Source organism: Protobothrops mucrosquamatus, unplaced genomic scaffold (genome assembly GCF_001527695.2).
Source record: "Protobothrops mucrosquamatus isolate PMUCROS unplaced genomic scaffold, P.Mucros_1.0 scaffold754, whole genome shotgun sequence".
In the NCBI taxonomy this organism is placed as follows: Eukaryota; Metazoa; Chordata; class Lepidosauria; order Squamata; family Viperidae; genus Protobothrops; species Protobothrops mucrosquamatus.
In genome coordinates this window covers 60,311-83,104 of record NW_015387024.1, presented here as the reverse complement: position 1 = coordinate 83,104, position 22,794 = coordinate 60,311, and the positions used below count along the sequence as shown (strand labels likewise).

The 22,794-nt window shown below is 40.5% G+C and overlaps 1 protein-coding gene across 1 annotated transcript in view; it reads right to left on the bottom strand.

The window, feature by feature from the left end:
- DOCK5 (dedicator of cytokinesis 5) overlaps nt 1-22,794 on the bottom strand; it is a 55,748-nt gene that overhangs the window by 257 nt on the left and 32,697 nt on the right. The window contains exons 27-45 of the mRNA XM_029284594.1: nt 22,108-22,193; nt 20,437-20,593; nt 20,074-20,114; nt 19,896-19,986; nt 18,573-18,692; nt 17,663-17,752; nt 17,338-17,442; nt 16,856-16,997; nt 15,475-15,556; nt 14,482-14,566; nt 12,997-13,083; nt 11,605-11,781; nt 6,679-6,762; nt 5,435-5,572; nt 4,339-4,505; nt 3,159-3,336; nt 2,880; nt 2,414-2,542; nt 882-997 (exon numbers count right to left, since the gene is read on the bottom strand). Coding sequence (XP_029140427.1) covers nt 882-997; nt 2,414-2,542; nt 2,880; nt 3,159-3,336; nt 4,339-4,505; nt 5,435-5,572; nt 6,679-6,762; nt 11,605-11,781; nt 12,997-13,083; nt 14,482-14,566; nt 15,475-15,556; nt 16,856-16,997; nt 17,338-17,442; nt 17,663-17,752; nt 18,573-18,692; nt 19,896-19,986; nt 20,074-20,114; nt 20,437-20,593; nt 22,108-22,193 — 2,076 coding nt within the window. The remainder of the gene's footprint in view (nt 1-881; nt 998-2,413; nt 2,543-2,879; nt 2,881-3,158; nt 3,337-4,338; nt 4,506-5,434; nt 5,573-6,678; nt 6,763-11,604; nt 11,782-12,996; nt 13,084-14,481; nt 14,567-15,474; nt 15,557-16,855; nt 16,998-17,337; nt 17,443-17,662; nt 17,753-18,572; nt 18,693-19,895; nt 19,987-20,073; nt 20,115-20,436; nt 20,594-22,107; nt 22,194-22,794) is intronic.

The window sequence follows — 22,794 nt, the reverse complement described above, 5'->3', positions numbered from 1 at the left end:
AGAGACAGTTGGACTCATAAATAAAACCCAGCTCCAGTGATACGGAGAATGGGAAGTGCGGGACCCACAATCATCTCTTTTAGAGCAGGACTAGTGATATCATTTGATAGAGTGCCAAGGCAACTGGCAAGTTCCAGGGATGTGACAATGAGGTTTTTGTGTTGTTAACATCTGTGACAGACTTTGCATTGAGGAAGACCCCTGGGCAAAAGCTCCAGATTTAAAGAAACAAGACACAAAACTAGATAAAATTCTTCTCTTTAATTAAAACACTCGGTCTGGATTTTTTTTTGTTCCAGTCTGCAAAAGAATAAAATAAAATATGAAACTCTGATTTTAAGTTTTCACGATTAGAATTGTTTTGTTATTATGGAGATGACTTGAAAAGCTGTGAAATGTAAAGCAAAAAGTTGAGACTGTCTTATATATATATATATTATTTTACTGCACTGAAAAAAGCCAAAAGACATCACTATTTTTCCCCTCTCTCTGCTCTTTTTTCTTTTTCTTTTCTCCCCACTTTTGTTTGTTCTGCATTTTTACCTTAGAATAAAATGCAATAAAATGGACAAACAAAAGATTTAAAAGAAACAAAAAGAAGCGAATCTTCCCAGCCAGAATCAGAAAGACGGCTCCAGCCGCCGCAGATTTTGCTGACTGCAAGAAGGAGAATTTTACATTATTCCCGCATTGTGTCTTTTTTTTAACCCCCTTTCATTTTGGGAGGGAGGGAAAGAAAATCATTTTCTCTCTGGCAGCTTCAGAGAGAAAGCCATTAAACAAACCAAATACTTAAACCAAAAAAAAACAAAACAAAAAAAAACCCCATTTGCAATGGTGCTCCTGTCTCAGGTAATAGGATCCGAATGTCGTCTCTGTACCTCTGTGGAGTTTCTGGAGCTGCTATTCTCATAGGGCTTGCATTTGGGCGGCGGTGGGGGAGGAGAACTCTGTAAGTTAACGGTTGTTAATCCATCTGCTTGCAGAGAAGGGAAACCTGGTGTGGTAGAGAAGAGAAGAAAGACAGATGGTGGCCATGGTTAGGGGGGGAAATAGTTTCTAACAGAAGCAGGCTTGCATCACCGCTACTTTGAGGCATGCCTGTTTCTTTTACCGGTTGATTGTGAACAGATGTGTCAATCTGGAATCCCACTTGCCATTCCCCAGACCCCTGTTATCGCAGAAGCTTCATCCATGCACAGCAAGTGAACCTAAGCACATGTGAAAAACGCACGCTTGGGGACCCGGGAGAACACAATCCAGAATGACACCAGACAGGCTCGGTGGGCTTTGCTTTCACGTTGGACTTTATCCATTGCAGTCTCCAGAACCCTTTCTTCTGATAGGATGAAGAAACCCACCCAAACTTCTCGTGAACTTGGAGGTGAAATGCCTTAGCATTAACAGAAAAATATAAACCAGTCATGTTTCGGTTTCTTTTTTAGTATGGATGTTTCTTCTAAAATTACATTTGGAAATGTGTGCATATACCTGTGTACCTCTGTGTTTCTCTCTATATGGGTGCACATACATGTATGTCTAAACCCCTAAATATCTGAAAAAAAATATTCATACTTTAAATTTCAGCCAAAAATAAGCAAAGCCATCTTATAACATCTCAATTAAAATGAGACATTCAGCCTTCGTTTATAACATATTCAGGAAACTGTGTCTAGGCTTGAATTTGAGCCAGATAAATCCCGATAGATTCTAAGAAGCACTTAGATACCTACAAGACTTACTGCTTGTAAGCAGTAAGCATCTATTAAAGCAGTAAGCATCTATTAAAATGTCCAGTATGATTGTAATCTAATCGCACAGGAAGTGTATACCCTCTCCTACTTGACCGAAGCTGCTTTTACCAAACTCCCAGAACTGTCATTTTGCGAACCATCACCAAGTTTTGTCAAATTACATTGAATTTGGAGAATGGTGGGAATTCCAAGAAAAATGTAGTATGAAATTCCAAGCTGGCAGGTATCTCCACCCATCTTGAGGATGGCAATTTGGTGAAGGCTGAACTAACCTTCCCTGCCAATACTTTAAAACAGACCTGGGCATTTTCCCAGGGGCCACATCCAGCCCTTTGGCTATCTCTCTCTGGCTCATGTGAGGTCAATCAGAAATTAGAAATCAACTGTAAATAAGTGTGCCACAGAGGACAGAAGAAGCTAAGCTGGCTCTGGCTCTGTGTAGTTGTTGTGTTCTCCTTCAATCGGCTGGGTGAGAAGACCCCTACACAGTGGTCACCCACTTGGAGCAGCCTGAGGGGTTGAGGTGACGATGTCTGAGGGCAACAAATCAGGTTACATTGCTTTGGCCCTCCACAACAATCCCCAGTTTCTCATATGGCCCCTTTGGAAAATTAACTGCCCTCCCCTGCTTTAAAAGAATAGGAAGAAGTGGAGGTTGCTTAACATACTTTGAGTTCTCGGTGTTTTGGGTGGTGGGCTGAGTGCTGAGGCTTGTTGAAGGGATGAGTTGTGAAGCAGAGTTAGTTTGCTTTCTCCCAGTTGCAGGCTCTTTGGCCTGGGTGCTTTTCCTGTTGCATTCTGTACAGCAGAAAAGGAATAAATCTTTACCGAAGTGATTTGTGATGGCACCCTGGACATTAGGCTGTAAATCAGCTACTTTCCTGAAAATGTAACTAAAGCACTTTTAGAAGCCTTTTGTGTAGAAAAGAAAACTCAAAACGAACAAGGAAAACAAAACAGATCTTCAGTGAAACACACGGATATGAAGGAGTATTAAAACCCATCATCTTTTAGGGAAGCCCTCACCGATCTGATGGCCTCGACTTGTGTTGATGATAATTCCCTCAAATGCTATTGGGACCGACGGTAGATGCGGTCCCACTCAAATGGCACCCCAAATCAAACTCTAAAATGTAAATGGGCTTAGCAGTAGGATGATTAGTAGAGAATTTAGGGAGACTTGGAACATGGATTACGGTTATGTTTGCAACTGAGAGCTCAGAAGAATTAACAGAGGTCAGACCTAGACAGACAACTTGCCCTTGAGGTGATCCTCAAAATATTTTGCTGTTTGAATCCATCCCAACTTCTCTTTTAACAACGATGTGATTAAGCTTGCACGGCTAAGAGAAAATGACAGATCTTCCCAAGAGAAATGCATCATCACTCTGATACATTTATTACCGTTTTGGAAGCCATCTCAGCCTCTGTCTCCTTCTCTGCAATAACCTGAGATTTACTGAGACTCCAGTCTTTCCGACGGAATTTATTAGCCCGGTTCTCCGCGTCATCTTTGGCAGGCTGTTCTTCCATCCTAGAGGCGGCTGAACTTCTCCTTTCCATCAGTGGCTCAAGAATAGATCTGTAGCCCACACAGAAATACCGTCATAAAGAATTATACCCTGTCTCTTCTGGTCAGCCTGAAAAAAATAATATTTCTTGTTTTCTGGAGACGTGAAGTAACCGGACAGGCGAGCGTTTTCTCCGTGATGGCCTCCTATTATTTATTTGTTTCGCTGAATTTGTAGGCAGTTCTTGACTTACAATCATTCCTTTAGTGACCGTTCAAAGTTACAACGGCACTGGGAAAAAGTGACTTGTGACCCTTTTTTCATATGTACGACCATGGCAGCATCCCCTATAGCAGGGGTAGGCAACCTTGGCTCTTTTATGACTTGTGGACTTCAATTCCCAGAATTCCTGAGCCAGCCATGCTGAGGGGAAAGGGAGAGGTTTCCAAGCTGAGCCATGCTGGCTCAGGAATTCTGGGAGTTGAAGTCCACGAGTCATAAAAGAGCCAGGGTTGTCTACCCCTGTCCTAAGCCCTCCTGTTCTAAGCGGTGAGTCTGCTAGACCAGGGGTAGGCAACCTTGGCTCTTTTATGACTGGTGGACTTCAACTCCCAGAATTCCTGAGCCAGCCATGCTGAGGGGAAAGGGAGAGGTTTCCAAGCTGTGCCATGCTGGCTCAGGAACTATGACGGCCGCAGTGTCCCGGGGTCACGTGATCCCCTTTTGCGACCTTCTGACGAGCAAAATCAATGGGGGATACCAGATTCACTTAACAACTGTGTTACTAATTTAACAAGAGCAGTGATTCATTTAACAATTGTGGCAAGAAAGGATGTAAAATGGGGGAAAACTCACTTAGCAACAGAAATTTTGGGCTCAGTTGTGGTTGTTAAGTTGAGGACTACCTATATTAGCCACCCAACTTTAACGGTGGTGTAAAAAAAAAAAAACTAGAAAAAAAACAACAAATAAAAACGTCAAATACTTCAAGGTAATAGGAATTCTCCTGCCTGCATTTCCCTCTTAGACTCCTTTCTATCAAAGATCCCTTTCTACCCTTCCCATCAACTTACCCATCAGATCCTGGTCTGGAGGAAACACTGTCAGATGATGTAGATGAAGTTGATCCGACTGAAGAAGTGACAGAGGTAACTGACAGCCTTCTCAATGTGGAGGACATAATGTATGGCAAAACCACTGAACCAGACCTGCTCTGCTTTCTCTCCGTCAGCGAGGAAGGCTATTGTTAGAATACAAAGAAGATTGTGAAAAAAAATCCAAGGTATTTGTTCATCCGGAGAAGAACATCTACATCTTCTGAAACTTTAGAGGTTCTTTTCCCAAACCATTTTGGAAGAGATGTAAGTTCTGAAATTTCTTTTTAAGTCCCCACCCCCTGGTGGTCATGTAGCTCTGGAATAAGGAGCCTGATTGAGCAATAGGATCTGATCTGGTGACCTCCACAGTTTCAGGAGTACCTTTGCTCATTTGCAATCATCTGTCTGGTTGAAGGTCTTCTAACTACATTAAAAATGGCCATTAGCGCCGAGCAAGGTTCAATATAAACCCTAGGAACAAATTATTTGGCAAACTGCTTTTTCCAATATAGGCTCATGTGATAGCTAAAATCACTGGAGGAGACCTTGTGAGCTATCCCATCATTAGTAAATTGCCATCTGAGATTCACTTGGAAAAAGGGGTGGTGGCACCCAAGCTGTTCCCCTTTAAAATTTTAGTGAGTGGATTAAATATGGGAGCCAACTATGTAATTGGTTTATCTTTGCCAGCTTTGCGCCACTCCCAATATTTAAAACAAAACAGAATTCTCATTTGAAATTCCCAGTTCCTCAACGTTTGCGATGCAGTTTGACAAAAACTAATGAAAATCATAAAAACATGCCTTGAATTAGGGACACGGTTTTGCACAAACTGCATGCATTAGTTAGACGTAGATACAGAAATGCTTACCTTTGGAGAAATATGCATTTAATTTCATTAAATGCTTTAATTTAAAACTTAAAAAAAATCAATTTGTATAACTAGAACTTGGCATATTCACCCAAACGAGAAACTGGGAGAAATGAAAATTCACAGATTTGCTTATCCCCTTGTCCTTGCTATAATGATCTCATTCCTAGTGACTTTTCATAAACAAGACGCAGTGTTTACCAGGGTGATCACACCGTAGAGCTTCTCCACTTTCTCTCTCAGCTCTTTAAAGCAAGAAGTTAGCCTATCATGAAGAGGCTTCAATTGCTCGGTCAGTTTCTTCCCATGGATTCTAATCCCTTCAGCCAGCAAAGGCATCTGCAAGAGGCAAACCAGATCAGAAGGTTAAGGAAGCACAGAGGTAGACATTTGACTGCTTCAAAACTCGTTGAATTCAGTATTCAACACACTCTGAAGCAGAAAACATGCCCCGGAACTCATCTTTCTCCTGGTTTTCTCACTACTCAATGGTTTTAGTATTTGGCGCATCTTCTGGAACAAATTGCTGATGGGTACTGAGGTACCACTGTTGTTTCAAATGTAATTTGGGAAATAAGAAGGCTCACTTACCAATGAGGCCAAGCCAGGCTTAGCCATATCTAGATTGTACATTAAGCTTATTTGGGTAAACTTAAAATCAGTTGGAGTCCTTGGTGCTCTCTGAGCTTGGTTGTTTTGTTACAGACATTTCATTACCCAACTAGGTAATCTCATCAGTTCTGAGAATGGGGTTTGCTCTCTGTTTACATACAAGGGTTTTGTCTTGTTAATGTTGATGGGAGTGCACTTAAATCTCACCTTTTTTTCCAGCTCAGGTGAATTTACTTAGGACTCTAAATCCATTTTTACTCCCATATTTCCATGATTGAAGATGGACTTGAATCCCAAAGCCATCTCAACTCCATTTTTGTCACAATCCTGATCTATGGTTTCATGTTTTGTTTATTTAATTGCATCCTGATTGGGAGTTATGTTTAACCACTAGCAAGATAAAATGTGTTCTAAATAATGAAGCATAATTGGCTGAGTTCCCACAGTATAAGAAGCTCTAAACCACGGCTTATGGCTGGTTTGCAAGTTATAATGGCTAGGTTCACTCAACATCACACACTAAATCAAAACCAAACAAACTGCATTGGGACTTAACATGGTATGAGTCAAATTTCTGATTTAGTTGTTGGTCAGCAACTGACTGTGGGTGTCTTCATTTTAATGTTACTACTAATGCTTTGTTTATGGGCAGTGCTGGTTGTCTGTCATCTTGCTGTTACCCAGCTACAGCAACAGTAGGTGGAATCCTGGCCAGGTGAAATCCCAATATCTGCAAGATGCTACTTCGGGAAATGTTATGCCACAATGACAATATTACTTCTGCAAAACAGGCTATGGACATCATTCCACATTATCTGCATTCCTGTAGGTACCTGTAGGGCAATTAGTTGCTTGAGTAATTCAATCTTTTCTTGATCTTCAGGGTGTTCTTGAATATATTTTTCAATGAAAAAGGCCTACAGATAATGAAATTGGGGGAAAAAAAGAATATAGGCTAAATATTTGATCATATAATGAAAAAAAACCACAAATTAAGTTATTTGGACAGCAAGAAAAACTTCTTGGAAGTATGTTTTTATATCTGATAACTTCGGCAAGGTTACTCTGTGCTCAAAAGTGAAAAGGTTTAACATATCCTCAATGAGGAACGATTGGTGAAGATGATGGAGCTTCAGAGATTGCTAAATTGATAAGGGAAAAGACAATAAATTATGGCTGATTGGAAGACACTTCCCCTCTCCTTTTCTCTTTTATCATGAATAAGCTATGATGAATAGTCTCTATCTATGAAGGGTGAAAGTTCTTCATCTCTGGAAGTTTTTAAGAAGTGGCTGGACAGCTATCTTTCAAGGATAATTTCACTGGTTTTTGTGGGTTGGACTAGATTATTCTTGTGGTCCTCTCCAACTTCATAACGATTCTACAAAAACTTCCGACTATGAACAAACTAGTTTTTAAATAAGAAAGCTAAAGGCACAGGTTAGAATCTTGTGTATTTTTATTTTAATACTATGCAAAATCTTACCACATTCTTTGTGGCTCACTAAGAATGAGTGAATAATGGTTCTTAGGCCTTGAAAAGTTTTAATCCTTGCAGCACATTGTAGTTAAACATCAGTAAGATTTTTTTTTATTGCCTTATGCTCTACGTTTTTTCAGGAAATATGGGATAATATACTACTATTTGGGGGTTCTGACATTCCTAATCCATTCCACAATACTCTGAACTCAACAGTTCTCTCCAGAAACAAGACATAAAGTGAGGATAATGAGTACTAGTTGTAGCCTGTCTGACTGCCTTGTAGAAGCATGGAATGGAAACAAAGAGTCAGCCACAGCCATAGTAAAGTTGATAAAAACCAAAGAAAATATTATGCACAAACATTCCACACTCTCCATGGAAATAACACATTTTTTTTGTTTTTTTTGTATTCAAGATGCTTACTCACTATTTTCCTTCAATGCATGACTTTTCGGTTTCTGGAATTTTTGAACACCATCATAATAAATGTCATATTATTATTATTATTATTATTATTATTATTATTATTATTATTATTATTATTATTATTATTATATTATTATATTATTATTATTATTATTATTATTATTATTATTATTATTATTATTATTATTATTATTATTATTATTTCTTTTTTAAATAACCCTGCTTCTTGGAAATATGGTGGACCCAGACTGGAATCACCACAGCAACTATTCATAGTTTTCCAGAATCATGTCTCCTGAAAAGGAGCATGGTGGCTTGAGGAGTTTGGAATGCTGGGCAGGAGGTTGGCGGGCCAGTGTTTGAGACCCGAGAGCTGCTGTGGGGCGGGGTTGAGTTCCCATCCTTCCCTCCAGCTCCTGTCAGGGACATGAAAAGAGCCCCCAACTGAGCCTCGGTTTGCCTCGGTGCTCCTGACATGAGTGCAGCATCTCTACTGAAATCTGCAGAGACTTGTCCAAATAGTTTCCAAGAATTGGACACGATTGAATGGAAGAAAAAAAAAAAGGCAGCGCAGTATCCTTTGACTCAGGTTTAGTCCCACAATTCAGCTTGGAAGTTGCCTTCCTAATCTAACTTATGATCACAGAGAGACTGAAAAAAGGAGCAGGATGAAGAGCTGTGAGAAAAATGCAAAAGTGGCAAATATACCACCAACTTAATGGTGTCCTTGGGCAGTTCTAGCACAGCAGAAATACCCTTTCATCTGATGAGCAGCCAAAAGAACTAGGCCCATCTAAGCCAATTTCCATAATGTTATTAAAGAAACAAATAATACTTGGGCTAGAGAGACAGAAACAGGAGCAAAATTGATTCTCAAAGGAAGGTACGGGGAATGTGCAGCTTTACAAATGTTGCAGAATTATAATCCTGGCTTTCCTAGAGTCTTATAATTGTAGATAACCAGGCTGAGCCTGAGGGAGGGGTCAAACGTGTCATCAGTCAAGAGTCCTTGTGTGTCCACAAGAGATCTAAATTCAGCCCACCTTGAATTCCTTTCTTAGCTCCTGCTAATTTCCCTTGACCATTAGTAGTTCAGATTCTTGTAGAGAGCTTAAGCTTGCAATAAATCTTTATACTCATTTGAACTGCCTGAATCTCCTGATTTCCCCGATGTTTGATATTAATCCTAGAAATGCTATAGGGCAGCGGTTCTCAACCTATGGGTCGCGACCCCATTTGGGGTCGATCGACCATTTCACGGGGGTCGCCAAGCAAGGCTGTCCGCCATTTTTTTCCCCTTTTCCGGCAGGTGCCTTACCTCCCTTGGGTTGGGCCAGCTGGTGGTCGGCCTGCTCTGTCTCTGCCGCTTGCCAGCTACGCCTCGGCCGGCGCAGGGGGCGGAACCACGCATGCGTGGCGCTCCCGGGCAGGGAAAGTCCTCGACTTACGACCGGTTGGGTAGTCCTCGACTTACGACCGGTTTAGTCCTCGACTTACGACCGGTTTAGTCCTCGACTTACGACCGGTTTAGTCCTCGACCTATGACCGGTTGGGGGTCGCAGCATTAAAAAGGTTGAGAACCACTGCTATAGGGCTTCCTGCTTTAGCAGGGGGTTGGACTAGAAGGCCTCCAAGGTCCCTCCCAACTTAGTTATTCTTTCCCCATCAATGGGCATACTGGGGATAATCTAAGAACATCTGGAAGATCACCTATTTTCCAGTCCTACTCAGAAGTATACAACAGCAGAGGACAACATATAAGCAAGTTTTATCTCCTTTTGGAGTAGAAAGCTAAACCATGAAGCCGTTTTCTTCTCTCAAAATAAATAAGTAAAACCCTAACTAGCAGGGGAGAAAGTGTTGTGGCAATAGGATAAAACCCACAACATTCCATCAGCTGGAATCAGAAGCACTGAGCCTCATCAGAAAACCACATACCCAAACAAGGGAAGCCAAATGATTTGTGCAGGACATTGATTTCTGGTTTTTAATGTGAAAGAAAGATTTAGATGATTATTATGAAGTGCCCACAAAAGCCCAACTCCCTACCCAAGGAGAATCAGGGAGAGGAAAAAGTGAGCAAAAATAAAAATTTTAAAAAGGCTGATAGCTTTCAGATGTGGCAACCCCATTTGGAAGCCGTGACAGCTTTTCCATTTTTGCAAATCTAACTTTAGCACCAAAAATAGAGACAAGTGGGAGCTCAAAATATTTCTCGGGCTGAAAATGGATCCTTCCTCCACACCACAATTGGAGCATTTGCTGGCTGCCTGTATCACAAAGCTTTCCTCTCCAAAGGCACCCGCTGTGCGTCGAAGTGATAGTAATATGTTCTAGCTAGAAGTAAACCCTGCTCATGGGTGGTGGTAGGGAGACACAAACGTTAAGATGTTCCACACATCCTAACTGCCAGATGTGTACAGGGGTTTGCAAAGATCTTCACACCTCTAACCCAAAGGTCAATAAAAGTCCTGTTCTCTGGAAGCACATTTGGTTGAGCGCATCGCCGCACCAATCATAACTGAGATCCTGAGAAGGAAAAGACTTTGATCCTGGATAGGCTGGTGATGTAATATGTGTACAGGTAGTCCTTGGCCTATAACACAGCTGGGATCAGAATTTCCATTGCTAAACAACAGAACAATGGCAGTTGTTAAATGAACTGACCTTTGTTTTCTGACCTTTGCTGTCATGATTGTTAAGCAAATCACTACTTTTATTAAGTGAATCACATGGTCATTAAAAAAACCCAGCTTCCCCCATTGATTTGCTTATTGGAAGCTGGCTGGGAATGTTGCAAATGGTGATCACGTGACCCTGAGATACAGCAACTGTCGTAATTTTGATCATGTGACCATGGGGATGGAGTGATGGTCATAAGCGTGAGGACCAGTTTTAGGTCGCCTTTTTCAGTGCCACTATAATGTCAAATGGCTGCTAAATGAATGGTTGTGAGTTGAGGATTAGGTGGGCTTCGTAATGTGTGCTCCTGAAAAGTATCTGGAGACTTAAGATGGGGGGCAAAATGCAGGACTTCTTATTCTTCCCTAAAATAGTTTTATTTTGAAAAGTACATTAAAAGATTGTGATGTCTCTTACGGGGAGGTAATCCACAATAGATTATCACTATCTGTATACGTCTATGGAGGTTCTCCATCATCCAGGTCATGGTTGTCCCAAAGGTGCTTTTTCAAGAGGCAACTGGACTTCCTTGGTTTTTCCTTGGAGAACTTTTGCTTCTCATCCAAGAAGTTGAGAACTGAAGAAGTTTCTCGGATGAGAAGTGAAATGTCTCCAAGGAAAAACAAAGCAAGTCCAGTTGCCTTTTGAAAAAGCACCTTTGGGACACTCTCTATATAACGTCCGAATGGACAACATTTGGTGAAATTTCAGTAAAGGGGGGGGAAAAGGAGGAGGGGGAGGTTAGACAAGACCTCCCGTATCTGCCCTTTTTCTTTATAGTTCATCTTTGTATACAGTCTATCCCTTCCTTGTTCCCTTTCATTCTAAATTAAAATTCCAGAACTTCAACTACTGTATGATTAAAGTTTATTAAGTTATTATTATAAAACGAATGAGATCCACGGCTCACCAAAACGCACCTATTATTACAGAAAAGGAATGCTTTAATGAATGTAAACCAAATCCTTTGACTTCCGCCTTTATATTTAGTGCAGCTGCTGCAAGGGTTCTTTCCCAAATTCTCTGTTCTCTATAGTACTATTCATGTAGCTAGATAAGTGCTATTTGATTCTACGAACTCTGCCTCCCTTTTCGAGGAAGCTCACACAACTGTCCCATTGCCGAGATAGGTGTGAGACCTACTACAGAGAGCAAGGAGACAACCAACCTTCTCATAGTTGGTATAACCACCCATTACCGCTGGATCCACAATGCCGTTCAAGAGCATGGAGAGGGGATGGACAGGCAGGGCGCGGTCCCAAGCATGTTGTTGGACGCAGTTACTGATCTTCTCATTTGTCCGCTCCATGGTTTCAATGGCATTCTCCAATGGGCTGATTTCCTCCTGGAATGCACCACAAAAATGAGTTGTGGTCAAGACTACAATGAAATAATGAATGCGAGGCAATGAACATTTCAACAGAAAACTAACTTTCCCCACTCCAAACCCTTCGCTGGGCAACGTTCATAGTTAGATCTTGGTCATTCACTCAACTCTGAAAGGTCAAGTAGGGACTCTACTACTTCAATTTCATAGGGGATACTAACCAAAATCTCATAATATTTTGAAAAAGGAAAACTTATCAGTTTCCAAGGCCTGTCTCTGGCATGTGTTGTCCCCTTTTCTTTTCTTGTCAACAGCCAGTTTCAGGAAATAACTTAACAAATTATCCTAGTTTCACTTTCAAGTATATACATATGAATCAGTTGTCAATTATAAAAGACTTAAACTCAGGGTAAGAGGATAGCAGTTCCAGTGCTCAATGTAAGGAAACTAAGTCTGCACAAACCCAAGTTAAGCTACTGCTTAGCCAAAGCCCACTGGGGTGACCTTAAGCCATATCAAATCCTTGAAGGATTGTGATACTACACAGACATTTAGAGGAAGGACCAAAATAACTGTACATTTAGAGGAAGGACTAAAATAAACTGTAATAAAAGAAATAACTGTGGCTTGCTCTGTGGGATTGGAGGATAGCAGTTTCCCATTTCTGAGTTAGAAAATCTCACTTTACTAAATGGATATGTCCATATATTTGCCAAACAGGCATTAAAGATTAAACGTAGGGGGAGTGGTGAGAGGAAAGCCTAGCTTAGCAAACTTTGCAAGTAAATAATGGAATTACTTGTAGAGAAAAATAAAAAGGGAGACATTTGTTTCCTTTAATTACCAATCACCCCAACAGTTCATTCAGAAAGGGAACAATGCAAAAACTCTGATGCTAAAAGCAAAGTGGGGTTGTGTATCCAACTGCCCTCGAATGCTTGTTTATTCATAAGCACTTCCTCATGGGCACATAGAGATGTTAAATTTGGGAACGTGGGTAAGAAATCAGTGAAGGTTCCTTGGACTTTTCTAAGGAGAAGGTGTAGAAGAAAAAAATGTCACAATAAATCAAGCCTTCCCTAGTCTGTCAATCTCCGGAAATGTTAGATTCTTAGCTCACAAAGTCCGGCGATTAGCTGAAAATACTCGGTATTGTATTCTCAAGACATCCAAAGACTAGCATGTTGGGAAGGCTGAATTAGAGATGGCAATGAAATTTTCTCCAGATCTTACCATAGTGACTTGCTTGACTTCAAACCATTTGAGGATTCCGGGGAAAGAATAGGCTGTTGTATAGGTGGTACGTTCTATCCACATAGTCTAAGAAGACAAAATCCCCCAAAAGGAAAAAGACATAAAACATATGTACATTTTATATTATACTTATGCAAGGAATGTTCTCTCCTAGCCCTTCCTCAGCAGAATGATGGCGCCAAGAATCAAAAACTCATTTTTTTTCTCAAATCAATCTAATGCAATCTAATGCAATCTAATTTGTATCTGGATTCATACAACATGTTAGTCTAGGCTAAAACTGAATATGTGGCTCATGATGTAGTGGGAACTAGGTAATTGGATGAAGTCATAACATGGTTTGTTTGAGTACAGTATGCAAGAATGCCATTTTGCTAGCTTGACTCCTAATCTGACATGACAGCCTTACTTGAGGCCAGGGACTGTCAATCATTTTGAACAAGGGATGATGCTTTCATCATGCCAAGTTGGGTGCAGTCATCTGCCCAATATTTATCCAGAAGGAAACTGGAACAACTGCTTAGTCTATAAAGATGTTGTCTTACTATCTTATCTTTTTCCCTTTTCCAAAAATATCTCGGGGCTGAGGGGTTCCACACATTGTCTAAAAAAGTCATTGGACTTCTTATATCTTACTGCTTATATCAGCAGCTAGCTTCATATTCATTACTTGATTCAAAGACCCCCCCCCAAATAAATTGAAATCAGGAAGAGCAAGGAGTTGGGTGGCCTACATGTAAAGACCTAGGCTTTATTGAGGTCAGATCCATTGGAAAAAAGATTGTTCCTGTCTATTTTTCAGCCACTCTAGACCACCTAATGCCTTGATCTTGAATACTGAAATGACCACCTATTTTATACCAGCACTTCCCTCTGTCCCTTGACTAGGACTAGGAGAGAGGATGTTCTAAAAGTTGGACTTTAAAGTTTCTCTGATGTTTTTCATTTGAAATACTCAAGACCAACTGCTTGTCAGCACAAGCAATAGTAAGTAAAACTCAAGCTGAACAACTTGTTGTAGTCCAAGAATAAGGGGATCACATTTCCTATATGACTTAAAATAGGTTTCCCCTACCCCTCAATTCTTCTGAAATTGAAGTTAGAGTGATCATTTATGTTTTGGGGGTTACGCTATATTATTATCTATTCCCCACTCACTTTACTATCATACCATTTAATTTTGTTAAAGGTCCCAAAAGATGCAAGCCGACTAACAAAAATAACCCAGACTTGTGTTCCATCCCTGGACAAAGGACTTTGTATAAGTAGAGATTTTAGGGTTCCTATAATTGTTGATTATTATGTCCTCTTGCTTGCTACATGTTTAGCACCAGAATGCAAGGGTTTTAACCTCCGAAATTGAGGAACCAAAGAATCAAGCTAGAGAAGCCAACATCTGAACGGCATGGCATGGCACGTCATAAAGGAAAAAATGACAAGGACGGCAGAGAAGAAATGACTCACTGCAAATTCATTCTCAGGATGTTTTTCTCCTTTTCTGAAAGGCCGCGAGTGTTGGAACTGTTGCACTTCATTGGATCTATAAAAGCTAAAGGAGCAGATGATAACAACTTAAAATAAAATTTCAGCCAACACCCAAAATCTATGTCTGATGTCAGCACTATAACAATCCAGGCGAGTGGATGTTGAAAACAGTAGAAGACATGAATGCATACTTAACAGATACTTCATGCAACTTCCTACATTATTGTGGTTTGTTCAATTTTGGCTAAATATGGCTGAACTCAATTAGAGTAGAGTAGAGTAGAATAGAATAGAATAGAATAGAACTGGAAGGGACCTTGGAGGTCTTCTAGTCCAGCCCCCTGCTCAAACAGGAGACCCTATACCATTTCAGACAAGTGACTGTCCAGTCTCTTCTTAAAAATCTCCAGTGATGGAGCTTATTTTACTTATTTTATTTAACAAAAAAGTTAAACTATGGCTTAGTGCCATATAAGAATCAGGGTATTTAAATGATCTGATACTGTATAATGCTCCAACTAAACATTTCAAAATCATAGTTCCAGATATATCCCTATGAAACAACCAGACCTATCTTCAATGGGTCAGATTTATTCATGCCTTCCGCTGTCAATAGCACTAGCACATAGCAATAGCATTTAGACTGTACATAACTTCACAGTGCTTTACAGCCCTCTCTAAGCAGTTTACAGAGTCATCATATCGGCCCCAACAAGCTGGGTCCACATTTTACTGACCTTGGAAGGGTGGAAGGCTGAGTCAACTTTGAGCTGGTCAGGATTGAACTCCTGGGAGTCAGCAGAATTACGTAGGTTAGAATTCCTAATTCTAACACTGCATTCTAACCACTGTGCCACCATGGCCAAGAATGTAGAAGTCAGTCTTTCTGCATTTTGGTTTTTATAAAAAGCAGCCCTTAGCTAAGTAATTTGTTTCTAGATGCAGAGGGATAAATTGGGAGTGAATCCTTACTTTAGAATCTGCTCTGGAACCGGCTTGTCTTTGTAGCTTGGAGGAAGGTTCATGACAGGCTTAACTAAGAAACACTGTATGTCTGCATGTACAAATTAAGGAAAAAAGGAATGAGAAGGTGACCAGAAGGTGGATAAGAAGATCCTATGATCTCATTAAGAAGAACATGAATATTTAAATGGGAAGGGTTGCAATCACCACAATGGTTTTTCTCCATGCATTAAACCAAGTAAGTTATAATCCTAGTGATGGCATTCAGACATGCTAAACTTGATAAATTTCAACTATGGTTAGTTTTAGAATGTGTTTTATGGTATTGTGTGAATCCAGGCTAATGGCTAGTTTTTACTTCAGTGTGATGCAAGAATGCAGAACCCTGGCAACCGGGCTTAAGCTTCTTGTGTGAATACAGCCAAAAGCTAAGTAGGTTGGGCACCTGACATATTGGCAATTGTGTTGAATATCTTTATTCAATATGAACATTTGGGATAGTTGTAATACAGAACATCTGAAGAGATCAAGATGGAAAGGGCTGATGTAGATCCTTTATACTGACTGAGAGGTTGTACTTAGCATATGGTTGATCACATTAATTGTGTATGCAGAAATGTCCTGTGTGCAAGCTTTCCTTGGTATTTCTATTTTTTTTTTTAAAAAGAGAAAGATATGTTTGTCTCTTTTTCATAGGTGAAAAGAGAGACATATGCTGAAAATGATCATTGCCAAATTAAGGTTGTAATACTGGGCCAGGTTGAGAAATAATCTGAGCTAATGCTCCATTTACAGATGTACCTACAATAAGGATACCTTACAGTATTAACTTTCCAAGGAATATGAAGGAGACCTGAAATAATCTGGAAATATCAGCCAATGCGCAGGATAAAGAATCTAGATGACAACTCAAGGAATAGTCAACCTTGAGAAAATGGAAAAAGAGTGGGGAAGTGAAGGCATTTGAAAAAAAAAACCTAATAACCCACAAGCAGGTTATATGAAAGGCCAGCAATGAAATCTATGACATTAATCTGTTTTGAGCAACAGAAAAATGGAAATTGGACTTATTTTTCAAATTCTCAGAACTTAGCAGGGAACCTAAATGAAATCCAAAATTGGTTTACAGTTGGTTTCCATGCCTAGCTTTGGATCCAGGCATCCAACCTCTGTCTTTAATGCCTAGTTTATGCTGGACTTCAGGCAAATCATTTGGATCTCAATGGCAAACAGACCGGCTAAATACACTGTATAGTCCATTTCTGAGACCAGAAGTGAACCAGGACTGGTAAATGGTCATCAACTCTCCCATCATCAACTTTGCCAGCTTTCTACTCTCCGTAGCAGCTTTGTTATTTAGTTAGTTCCTATATTCCTTCCCAAAAGATACATTGCTTAAGAGAAGCTTTGACATCTTCCGTTGGTGGGACGGTGCTGCTCATTTTCTCAGCATTTGGAAACTGGGTGAGCAGTTTGACAATGAAGTCCTCCCTCCTTTCATATTCCTTTCCACGGTAGATGAACATCTTGTTCTAAAAGAGGCAAGTATTACAAATTAAATTGGGAGAACCACAACATTCTCAGTATTGGGGAGAATAGGAAAACAGAGCGGGCCCCTCAAGCAATGGAGGTGTGTGTGGATGAAACTGGTTTGGGGTGGCTTGAGTTTAAAACAGATTCTCAACATTTCCAATTGTTCAAATGTATACACAGGTAGTGCTGCTTATTCAGAGGTGAAGCTTTGGATTACCCCAAATCAAACATTCTTCTGTCAATTTGGATTAAAGATGGGAGCTAGTCATAATTACAGGATTGTAGGCTACATCCCAGGGTTATTCAGGACCATCATTGAGATCCTCTTAGCATCCTTACCCGAAGGAAGGAAGGAAATCCATGGCCAAAATACCCAACAGCAAAATATTCTGGTTGAGGCCTCATTGCTTTCATGATGTTCTCATAGAACGTGGCCCGCTTTTTCTGTTAAAAAGAAGAAGAGTAGATTGGGCAGTGTTTTAAATTATTTTGTTTTTACGTTTCTTTACCCTAAACACCCATTTGCACTACTGCCATCCCAAGCTTCTAATGTATTTCTTGTCTTTCAACCAGGAACATAAGAAACGCCTTTGGGACCCATACTATTGGCAATTCCTCTCAGTATCTCTCACCCAGTAGACAATTAAAGACCCCCTTCTCTTACCAAGAGATTTCCAAGGCTCTCATAATCAAAGACTTTGTTCTCATACATGTCAGCCAATTCTTTGCTTAGCTGGATGGCCTTCTCCCACATCTTCCAGAAGTTAAAAGGAAAAAGAGATAAAACAGATCATTCCTTCATGAAAAGGGATGGATTAAAGCATATTCCGTATGGCTACTCAATATTATTTGTGATCTTCTACTTCTACTTTAAATACCATTTGTGATCTTCCAAATTCATTCTGGTGGGTTCTAAGTGCTGGAACTGCCCTCCCTTCATTTTTCCAGTGAGTCTTGCATGTTCCATCTTTGCGTTCATGGATGGCCACGTACATTGAGCTGAAGCCTTTGTGTGGATGGCATATACATCAGAATAAGTTCAGGACTTTCATGTTTTCCTAGTCCTTCGCATGCATCATAGGTATTCCGTATTTTAAATTGTAAAAAATATACCGCTTTATCTTGTCAAGAGTAAAGAACTTTTTTTTTTCCATTTCAAAATAACAGGAGACTGCCCCAGTGGTAGGATCAGAAAGGCCTTCGTGGATTTTTTTTTTAAAAAAAAGACGAAGGCATGTCTGCAATTCCTAGCTCTCTGGAGAAGGCTCTGATGCTGGGAAAGATTGAAGGAAAGAGAAGAGGACAACCAGAGCAAAGATGGAAAGACTCAGTTTACCAGAGCAACTGCTGGAAGAGCTGAAGGACCAGGTTAGGGAGAGATCATCATAGACAAAACCTATGTGGTCAGTAGGAGTTGACTACGACTTGATGATACACATTGTTATCAATAAGTAATTGTGAAAACAAGTGATTAAGAGAGACCATCCTATTAGTTTGAAATTCCAGCAAGACCAGTAGTAAATAACACAGCATCCCATTCCTATCAAGGGTGAGGGTGCCTGTGACAGACTCACTTTGCCTCTGTCGAAGAAGACGATGATTTCTTGGTAAAGCTTCTCCTTGAGTTCCTGTTGTGTGTAGACGTAATAGCTGTCCCTCTGAAGCAGATGCTGAGCACATGGCTGGTCAGACCACTGGGATAAAAGAAAGACCAGATGGGATTAAGGACATCATATGCAATTTTGCTCTAGCTCTTCTTCTGAAAGAGACTTAAGGACCTGAGGAATCAGAAAGTGTTCTTCTGATAGATGAAGAACAGAGTAATCTCCTTTATCTTCCACAGTTAATGCCTTAGTCCAGTGGTGAACCTATGGCACGGGTGCCACAGGTGGCGCGCAGAGCTCTCTCTGTGGGCAGCTGCGCCGTCACCCCAGTCCTAGGCCTTCAGCTGAGTTTTATAAAACCTTTTCGCTTTAGGCCTCCGCCGCCGTGTGCAAAAAAAAAAGGTTCAATCAATCAATTTCAACTTCTCGTGGGGGAAAAAAAAGATCTCGCAAAGTTGGAATTGATTGATTGAACTTTTTAGTCCCACCCAGTCTGCCATTACCACCGCTGCCACGCCCACTCAATGGGCCACGCCCACCCAGCACCCGACGATACATAAGTGGGTTTTGGGTTGCAGTTTGGGCACTCGGCCTCTAAAAGGTTCGCCATCACTGCCTTAGTCGCTGCTGACGTTTTGAACATCCATCTCAGCAGCATGTGAATGATAATTTGAAAACATAATAACAACCTAGACAAGTTGAGGTATTTTTTGATAGGTGGGTGTTTGGCCAAAGAGGCAAGATTCCACTTGTTTTGGACAGGTTTCCATCCTTGATGAGCTTCAGTGTAGCAATCTGAATTGCTTTTGATCCCATCCTTGTTTGGGATTCTCCAGGAGCACTGGAGAAATGAAACAAGATTTTTTTTTAAAAAATAACAACAATTTTGTCTGGGCTGTTTTATGCACAATCTGATTTCATCTGCTGTATAGATATAGCCTAGCCCAGGGGTAGGCAACCTCAGGTCTTTTATGACTCATGGACTTCAACTCCCAGAATTCCCGAGTCAGCATGGCTGACTCGGGAATTCTGGGAGTTGAAGTCCATGAGTCATAAAAGAGCCGAGGTTGCCTACCCCTGGCCTAGCCATACCTTAACCCAGGGTTTCTCAGCCTTGTCAGGTTTAAGATGTATGAATTTCAACTCTCAGAACTGGCTAGGAAGTCCTGGGAGTTAAAGTCCACACATCTTAAAACTTGACAAGGTTGAAAAACGCTGCCTTAACAAAATTCAAATCTGACTACTGCTACGTGTTGTACATGGGACCTAGTCTTCAAGACTTCCCACACTTACCTGAAGTAACTCTGCATGAAGCAGGAGTGTGTAGGCTGCCTCAGTGTAGCTTTCAGAATCAGTATGCAAATCTCGAAGCTTATATAAGTACCTAGAAAACAACAGTATATGAGATGCGGAAGTACTATAGTGTTTTGTGACAGCCTATTCGGAAGTCTGAAGATCTGCTGATGTTTACCTGATGTATATGTCTTCTCTTTTCTTTTCCTTATAAAAATTCTGCAAAAAGAAAAACAAGTTTGGGAATAACCAAATGGTTTCAGCAATAGGATGTAAAACATGTACAACTTTTGATCCAGTTCGGACATCACCCCAGGCTTGTTAAACCCCATAAAATTTGTATTCTAAGCATGCCAGCTCTTTTATAACCCTGACTTCATTATTTCCACTTATCAGTACATGTATTGTCCCCGTAACAGCTAACAGAATAGGTGGAACCCGTTTCTGAGCTTCTGGTGCAGCAGGCCCAAAGTGGGTCTATGGATCTAAAATGGTTTCGTAGGAACCAAAACTTGCACCCAGCTCTACGTTCTCCCCATACCAGTAAGTTGACAGTGCAACTCATGCGGTTCTCCTTGCTGCCATCATGCATAATCGCTCGGTAGTCCAAAAGGTTCTCAAGCAAACTGCTAACCAACAGGGCAAAGATTTCGCCTGAGCTTGATAGATATTTATGCTTCCGGCAGTGCTCCAGGAGGCTGCAGACATTTCCATTGATGGTATCCAAAAAGAGGAGAGGGGTCAAAGAAAACAGAGAGACAGATGAAAAGACAAAAAAAAAAGAGCACCCGATTTTAAATAATGTATTGGATTAGATCCAAAGACATATAAGTAAAGAAGCTTATAGGGAAGAGAAATATTGTGACTAACCATCTGCATTAATCTTTTGAACATTACTGATTGGTTTTTTAAATTTTATTTCTAAGCTATTCTCAGTATAAGAGTTCATAGTAGATGATAAGAATACAAGGACGTATACATCTATAACTATATCGATATCGATATCTATATCCATCTCTATCTCTCTATCTATCTCTCTATCTATCTCTCTATCTCTCTCTCTCTCTCTCTCTCTCTCTCTCTCTATCTATCTATCTATCTATCTATCTATCTATCTATCTATCCATCCATCCATCCATCCACACACATAAAATACACAGTGGCCGATTCACACAAAATCCTTCCCTCAGCTAAAATATTGCTCATCACTGTCTTAGCATGCTGTGGAAAACAGGTCATTTACATGAAACTACAATGGGACTATACTGTATGTACAAGTAATCCTCAAGTTAGAGACATTTATTTAGTGACCATTCAAAGTTACAATGGCACTGAAGGAAGTGACGTTCGAGCAAGCCTCGCTCTTACAAGCATGGCAGCATGCCCATGTTCACATGATCAAAATTTGGGTGCTTAACAACTGGCATTTATCTATGATGGTTACAGCACCCTAGGGTGATGGGATCACCATTTGTGGCCTTCTCTGCCAGCTTCCAACAAGGAAAGTCAACGGGGGAAGCCAGATTCATTTAGTGACCACATGATTCACCAAACAACTGCAGTGATTTTGCTTAACAACTGTGACAAAAATTTAACAACTGCCTTGCTTAGCAGTGGAAATTCTCGTACTAACTGTGGTCTACGTCAAGGATTAGCTGCACCGGCATAGCATGTTTTGTGAACAGACCCACTGTGGTTTGCTATTAGAAGCTTAAAGTTTGCTAGCAAACACAGCTAGTAAATATGAAATGCTGTACTTAATTCCAGCTGAATGGAACATCCTTCCTAAAACCTGTTTGGCAATAGAACCAGTTACTGATGTAGGAGATAAGCTCCTCTTTTTCTGAGTTGTGTTCAAATAGATGTTTAAATTCCTCGTTGGATGGCTGAAGGCTTGACCTCTAAATGGCCCCATCCAATTCTATGATTCTGTAACTGTAAAAAAATAAATGCACCTTTTGTTTCAGCCCTAATGCTTATACCTATATGAAAATTCAACCAACGCACAGATTTACAATGTAAATCCATCTTTGTGTGTATTAATAAATAATGTCCGCACTCGAGACTAAAAGGAATATTTGTCTATTGCTCATCCGATAAACTTGCATGGCATGCTTGGCAAGCTAACACATTCCCTGAGCAATGGAATGTGAGAAAGCAACACATCACAAAACATTACCTGGAAGATAATCAAGAACACTCACACACTTACAGTTTCTCCAGCAAGATCTTGTACTGTTCATCTCCTCGACCGCCTTCCACTTCTTGGTCTAGTTTAGTGATCAGCTCATTTTCAAACTGCAGTGTGAAGACCAAAAGAAAGAAAAATACTCAACAGGTTTCCATTAAATAATTTCTTTTTTCTTTTTTTTAAAAAAAAGGTCCCCAAACTCTTCAGCCTATCGATTCCTTCAAGAAGTTTCAGATTGTTCACTGACGCCCCCTATTGAATATGAAAATATTTTAAGTAATAATACAGTACTACAAATAATAATAATAGAGAGAATTCAAGGCCGCCATTGTTGGTGCTGACCATCCAATCCTTGGTAACACTGTCCCACTGCTAGCCACCTTCCACACAGGACTAGAGATTGGTATGAAGTTCTACAAATGACCCAAGAAGATCAACTGACCCCAACTGACCCTTCATCATTTATCAATCATCTATTAACCCCCAGACATCTACTGACCCCAGATATTTATTGACCCATTGGATAGTCCCATTGACCCTTGAGGCTTGATATTGATTGTTTTGAGGAGCCCTAGGATAGATGGATCAATCAGTCCTATTTTTATCTCAGCCAGTCATTTTAGATAAACCAGTCTTATTGGAAGCTGAAGAACGGTCCAGTTTAGGCAATCATGGTTTGATACCGATTTAGCCAAACCCGCTGCTGAA